This window comes from Halyomorpha halys, unplaced genomic scaffold, assembly GCF_000696795.3.
Source record: "Halyomorpha halys isolate HHAL.00 unplaced genomic scaffold, Hhal_1.1 Scaffold78.1, whole genome shotgun sequence".
Taxonomy (NCBI): domain Eukaryota; kingdom Metazoa; phylum Arthropoda; class Insecta; order Hemiptera; family Pentatomidae; genus Halyomorpha; species Halyomorpha halys.
In genome coordinates this window covers 1413714-1421058 of record NW_027108467.1, presented here as the reverse complement: position 1 = coordinate 1421058, position 7345 = coordinate 1413714, and the positions used below count along the sequence as shown (strand labels likewise).

Here is a 7345-nt window from a genome sequence, read left to right as displayed (position 1 = left end):
TTAGGGGTATTCATAATGTTGTGTTAAATGTAAAATGTTTTACCATGCTAAATGTTAAAAGTATAGAATTGTGAGCAGCAATATATTAAGTCATGTTAAATCATTTCATACTTTTACTTTATGTACCACGGTCGGCGAACTCAGAAACCTCACTCAAATAAATTAGCTCAATGCTGGAGATTAGTTTAAAATTGATTTAGTATAAATTTGATTAAGTATTTTCGCTTTCTAATCCAGTTCTCTTGATACTGTAATTTAACAACGGTTCGTCCCATAGATTTTATTCTCAAATGACAAGTCATCAACCTTGAAATTTAGGTAATTACATACCCAATCGAAATATATAGAAAAAGTAAGTTTCAGAATAGATGATATGGAAATAAAAAAAGGAAGGTGAAAATGGTAAGGAAGCTGTAACAGAGGCTGACAGTGGTGTGCTCTACGAGCAAACCGCAAACTGCTTTATCAGTGCTAACCCGAGGGTTTCATATCTCTCCTTCAAAGTAAAGTAAAAATGGTGAGGAGTTAGCCACGCCCTTGGAGCTCAGGATAATCTTCACTAATACGGAAGGCAGTTGGTTATTTGCCCCTACTCCTCATAACACCTCCTATATTTCTAAGTACGGCCTTTCTTTTTGGAATCACTTTTTCTGGCAGTTTATCCCTGAAGTAATTACCACTGGTCCTGATAGGTACAATAGTATTTAAACTGGTACTAGAGTAAAAAACAAGCTCTATACAAAATTGCACTTACTTAATTAATGCTTTAATTAGATCACAACGGATAAATTTCGATCGCTCAAATTAAAACCCTCCAACGGATACTTATCAACTGAAGTTTACTAACTTGTGAAGGTGGCTCTATATGTTTGCCAAACAATGGCAAATTCGGGCATGCGCTAACGTGTGGATGATTCATTTGGAGTGGCTGGTATAAGTTGCCCTGAATTTGCAGCCGACCCGTTGAGTGTCGGTTTTTGGGTACAAATCAAAGGCCGCTTGTGATGTATCCATACGTTTGTTTTCAGTTTACATTACTTTAGAATTATATGAATATTTGTTTCCTCCGTGTTTTAATTAATTCACGAATTTCCCCAACCTTTAGAGTTAATAATCAACTCTTGTTTATGGTTGTATATTCCATTCATTGATACTCACGGTCAATCAACGATCTTCCAATATTTTAAAATTCTATTGATTCGGTATAACTACATTGTTTCAAACCTTGTTAACCAACTTTAGCAGTTTATTTCTGATGTAACATAGCATGAATTTATTTTTATGAAGACATTATATGTCTAGGTAATTAAATTAAAAAGTTTCCGATAAAAATTCTAGAACGAAGCTTGAATTCATAGGTTATGTAGTACTATTTATATGAATGAATCAAGTAGGGAAATTGTTGTTGAATAGGATCAGTTTAATACGTAGTACGTTGGTCTGGTGGTATTGAGGGTCAGAAAGAGGAAAGGATCGGTGGATAAGGTTCTTAGCAACATTAATAATTAACACAATATTTTTCCAAATTGAAAGACCCTATTCCTTTCTTACACCGTTCCAATGTAGTTTACCGGATACCTTGTTCAACTCCATGTTGCAATTCCTTCTATATCGGCAAAACTTAACACCTATTTATATGAATGTTAGTCATCTACAACCTACATTGCTGATGTTTACGTTTCATTCTCATTTCGCTTATCTTTATTTAGTTCCTTTTTGTAGTAAAAATGGATTAAATCGTATGTTATAGCCTTTGTGCTATCAAGCATAGGCACAAGTCTTGGATTTGTGGCAAGTTGCAAACGTGTAGATCCAATATAGCGTTCTGTATAAGTGAGCCATGAAGTTCCCGTAGCCGAAGCTTGTTTTGTTAACTAGTACCTTTAAACTATGTGCTTAAAACAATTCATTAGATTTCATCCAGAAAAATATATTTTCATTGGTGAAATTATAGACTCCTTATCTTCTTCCTTCTCCCCCCCATCTCTTTTAATAATGGGGCTCATAATATTCCTGTTCCACTAAATAAAATAAAATTTGGTTTTAATTTTATTTAAAATTATTCACTGAATAGTAAGAAAGAACATTTCATACGTATGACTTCAGATTTAAATATGGACTTAAAATATAGAAAAATTGCAATGCAGTTTTACTTTGGCAAGACCCATGTAACCAGCTGTCAGTAGATGATTTGTTGAATTTTGATAGTTTGTGTATATCTTACGTAAGGACTATCACTCGGACAAAATGGTGAGTACGAATATTCATCAGTTATCTCATCATCAATCACCAATTTTATCAACATTTATAGATTAAGTCAATACAAGTGTTATTGTTTAGATTCAATTTAAATGGCTCTCCATGACCTCAAATCTAAATTAATGTTTTTTAACTTTTGGTATTGTGTTGGTATTTTAAATATAACCAGATCATTTAAATAACAAATATGAATATAATTAGAAAGAAGTTCAGCAAGAATGGAATACTACTCAGAGCTGAGACATCTTTGGCAAGGTTATGCTAAGGTAATTGAATAATTTCATTATTCTCATCATTAATGTCAGGTATTAAAGTATTTTATAGCATGTAATATATTTAAACGTTATGCTGGAAAATATATTTGTTTTGAATGCTTTATCTCTAATCCTTTGAACTTAATCGGCCTATTTGGAATTGATTTGACCTACCTCACTTTGGTACATTTTTTGGGAATATGTTAGATTAACATGATGTAGGTAATATAACAATAATCACTATCGTTTTAGTTAACATTTATTAATAGTTTTACTAATGCAATTGAGGCTGGGATAAAATAAAGAATGTAGTATTAAAACTTCACAACTATTTCCTCTTATGCTATGTGCTTAACAAATATTTTCTGGATTTTTATTACGTTGTTTTTATTAAAATGTAATGTAGTTCGACTGCTGCTCATACAATTTGCATTGTGGGATGTAATCACTTGGTCTGATATGTGTGAATGGTTTAATTTGTTCCTACTGGATGCTGATTGTGTAACATATTAAATGTGTAAATATTTAATTTAAAACTTTTATATCTGTGGTAGTCATGAAGAACTTGCTAAATATAAAGTATATCAACTATGCTGATAATATAAATTGCTGAACTGATTGAATTTAATTTCAGTTTTATATAATATATATTAGAAAGTACTTATTTACTGCATTAGTAAGGAAGTAATCTTATTTATAGTATTTCAGGAATAATGAATTTTGAGTATTTCTCATAAAAATTATTGATTTTGACAGGTTTGACATGACCTCCACAGATGTTTTATGAAATTTATTTCTATTTGGGAGTTTGTGTTGTTGATCTGGGCAATGTTTATGTGTGAATTATTATTTTTAAGTGAAATTCAGTTATCGTTTCATCTTGGCCATTGTTGTCATGTTTTGTTTTTTCTTCTTGCTTATGCTGATTAGTGTTACGTGTTTTAGAAAAATTTATCCTTTGTTGTGAAATATTTCAGTCTTTTTTTTTTTCTTTTTTATTTAATGTGTGTGGTTATTTTATTAGGCATTAGTAAATAAATGTTAGTAAAAATTTTCCTGGAAATTCAATTCTATTCCTAAATTTGGAGCTACAGTTTTTGTTGAGATTATAATCAAATTGATTTCAAAAATCCAAGGGTTTTTTTTTAAAATTCCGTGCATAGGATATTTAATAATATTTATATATATATTGGCTACTCCACACATCCGCTGATCTCTTCACATCTGTCTCTACACAACAAGAAGTATTAGTGTAGGAGTTGATTTATCTTCTGGTTTATTTCGTTAGCCAATAAGAAACATCAGCAATTCTTTCTGAACAAGTGACCTATTTATCGATACAGTAATATAGTAATTTAGTATTGCTAATCTGGTAATTATTATGCTAGTAATCAAGTACTGAAAGTAATCTCTAGTTGACAGATATGATACATGGATACCAAATTTTATCAAACACCCCTCATGCCTTTTTATATTGCATTCCCTTCTTGTAAACATAATTTATATTTAAAATATTGAGTTATAGATAAGTTTTAGATGTAAAAATTTCTTTGTTTCTGAACTACCTTAATGATTAGTAAATAATAATTAGTTTATTAGTATATTATATATTTATTATTTGTTTGAGATTGGGTAACTTTAAATAAACAGAAATATCTTTTAATCCTTATCTCTCAACTTTGTTTATTTTTCTCTTACGTTTCAGCCCTCTGACCATTATCAAAGAGACACCTAACAATATATTTGTCCAAGTTACTAAAAATGTCTTCTTCCTATTGCATGCTAATTGCCCAAGTAAATGACTATTACTTTCTTATCTTATTACATTAATGTTAAATTATTAACTATATTTTTAATGAGGTATTTATAGTTGAACATAGATTAATATGAGATGAAGATGGACAGGGGTGTGATTAGCAAAAAATACACAAATAAACAAAAACTTATTTATTTGTGGTGACATTTCAACCTGAATCTCAGACCTTCATTAAAGCTGAACAAACAAAAAAGAGATATCAACCATCACTCAAAGAAACATAAAAATTAAGGAAAATAATAAACAACAAATGTGGAAATATACATAACAATGAATTAAGTAGAAAATTTCTATTTATTGTTATTAATCAACTACTTTCTATTTAATTCATTGTTATGTATATTTACAAATTTGTTTATTTATTATTTTCTTTTATTTTTATGTTTCTCTGAGTGATTGTTGTTGTCTCTTTTTGTTTTTTGTTTTTTCTGATCACACCCCCGTCCAACTTCTCATTACAATATTTTTATTTAAGTACTTCACATTGTTACTCTTTAGCGTTGTGATAATTATGTAACAGTGTGTAGTATGTAACTAAGAAAATTGTTTTTAATTTGATATTAATGCAATAAGATTATAAAGATTTATAATTGACTAGGCCAATTGGAAGAACAAATTTTTAATAACTTGGACAAATATATTGTAAGGTGTCTCCTTGATAATGGTCTGAGGATTCTAATTTTGATTAAATTGATAAATAACATTTAATAATTTTTAGGTGAAATTAATATTTTTTTAATTTTAAGTTAATAATTTAAATGTTTAAATATTAAGATAATTTTTGTTTAGAGACTTTTAACAATGCAGTCTAGATAAAACATGTACTTGTAATTTAGGATATATACCAGCAATAAGAACTTGTAAAACATGTTATTTTATTTATATAAAGTGGATTAAGTTTTTAAAAACTAATAAAATGTTATTTTTAATTATAGACATCAAAGTGACAATTAAAAAGACTTTAAATTGTTTTATATTTTTTGCCAGTGCCAGGCACTGGAAAAGCAGATCTTGTCAGTTACTTCTCAGAATTAATATCAAGGAGATCTACCTAGATTGCAGTTGCTTCTAAGAATTCACACAGACAAATGATGATTAATTTGGCCAAAGAAAATTGGTTTAATTAAATTTTTTTTTTTGCTGATGGCACCCCCATCCATCTTCTCTTCATTACAATATTTTATTCTATGCACTGTTACCACATACTGTTATAACATTGTGATAATTGTGTAACAGTGTGTAATATGTAAATAAGAAAATTGTTAGTAATGTAATATTAATGCAATAAGATTATAAATATTTATAATTGATTCATGCAATAGGAAGAAATAATCTTTGATAACTTGGTCAAATATATTGCTTGGTGTCTCCTTGATAATAGCCTGAGGGTCAAAACGCGGGAGAAAAATAAACAAATTTGAGAGATAAGGATCTAAAGATATTTGTATTTTAATAATAATAATGTTAATTAAAAGATTATTTGTTTCTTTTGATAACATTTTTTTGCATTCCTTATTCTTATGTCAAAACATTAATAAAAATATAAATGGGTATGAAGTTACAACAATTTTTTCTAGATCTGACAGTTAATTATTCATCTGACTTATGACCCATTTTCTTTAATACTGATAGGTCATTTTATGAATGAAGGTTTTAAAGGTTCTACAAAATATCAATGATGAAAATATTGGACATGATGATCATAAAATGTTTTTAAAGAATAATCTTATTTTATTTTGAATCTCAGTATTTAATTGAAGTTCACACATTGTCACACAAATGTACTGTTGTGATATTTTATGTCTCTTGTCAAATAAAATGAAAAAGTGTTAACTGTTACCATGAACAGAAGAGTGACATATGAAATTAAAAAATCAAATGTGATATGAAAAATATAAGAAAAATTTGATTAACATTAATAGCTTGAAGAAAAAATTATTTTTTTTTAGCATAAAAGAAAGTGTGTATGTTTTATATGTAAAAAGTTATAATTTATTTCAAATGTCTAATTTAAAGATTATTTATGATTTATAAATAATTCCTTTGAAATATAGGATTAGTAGAAATTTTAAATAGCGTGTTAAACTATTATGTTGATAAATAACATTTAATCATTTGTATATGAAATGAATATTTTTTTTATTTTAAGTTACCAATTTAAATATTTTAATTTTTTTTAAAAGACTATTAACAATGCAGTCTAGATAAAACAAAAACTATTTGACATGTACTTGTAATTTAGGATACATACTGCCAGCAATAAGAACTTGTTAAACATGTTATTTTACCTATATAAAGTGGATTAAGTTTTAAAGATTAAAAACTAATTAAAATTAGTTCTAATCATAAATAGATAGCGATGTGACAATTAAAAAGAAAAAACAACTTAATTAGTTTTCTAATTTTTGCTGGTGCCAGGCACTGGAAGAGCAGATCCAGTCAGTTATGTAAGATGTACATCCTTGGCAGTTGCTTCTAAGAATTCACTTCACAAGAATTCACCTAGACAAGACTTTTAGTAATCAGGCTGAAGAAAATTGTTTTAATTTAAATATTTGTGGAAGTGTTTTTTTATTAATTATTAAAATTTCTAAAAGTCAAATATGATAATTAAGACAATAGAAATAAACGGTGGACTCTTTTAAAATAATATTTTTAATTGAACAAAAATATAAAAAAGCTATCGAAGGCTAATTCATGTGGAGAAGTTGAAAATAATCATGGAAAACCATCACAAAGAATTCATCTCAACATATAGTGAACTTTCATTGAAATACAATGATCCAATACAATCAAGTATTTTATGACATTTATGAAAATTTTATATTGTATAATTTATGTTAATATTTTATCTTTTAAATTGTTTTTGTTTATATAAAAAATTACATTTCTTATATAAATAAATGATGTTTTCTTCCCTATAATTCAAATATTTCTGAAATTATTAGTAATAAAGCTATTAACTTAATATCCATATTCTTAATATTCCATATATATCCATTTTCTTTTTGCATTA

The 7345-nt window shown here is 27.6% G+C and overlaps 1 protein-coding gene across 6 annotated transcripts in view; it reads left to right on the top strand.

The window, feature by feature from the left end:
* Positions 1 to 2129: 2129 nt before the first annotated feature.
* The window catches only part of ClC-c (chloride channel protein 3), a 51931-nt gene continuing 46715 nt past the window's right edge, over positions 2130 to 7345 (top strand). Inside the window, exons 1-2 of one of the 6 annotated variants that reach the window (XM_014439187.2) lie at positions 2143 to 2250; positions 2461 to 2525. In XM_014439187.2, coding sequence (XP_014294673.1) covers positions 2478 to 2525 — 48 coding nt within the window. In that variant the 5' untranslated portion in view covers positions 2143 to 2250; positions 2461 to 2477. Of the gene's footprint in view, positions 2251 to 2460; positions 2526 to 7345 lie in introns of all 6 variants that reach the window. The other 5 variants (XM_067046807.1, XM_014439184.3, XM_014439186.2 and 2 more) reach the window with 5 other exon arrangements.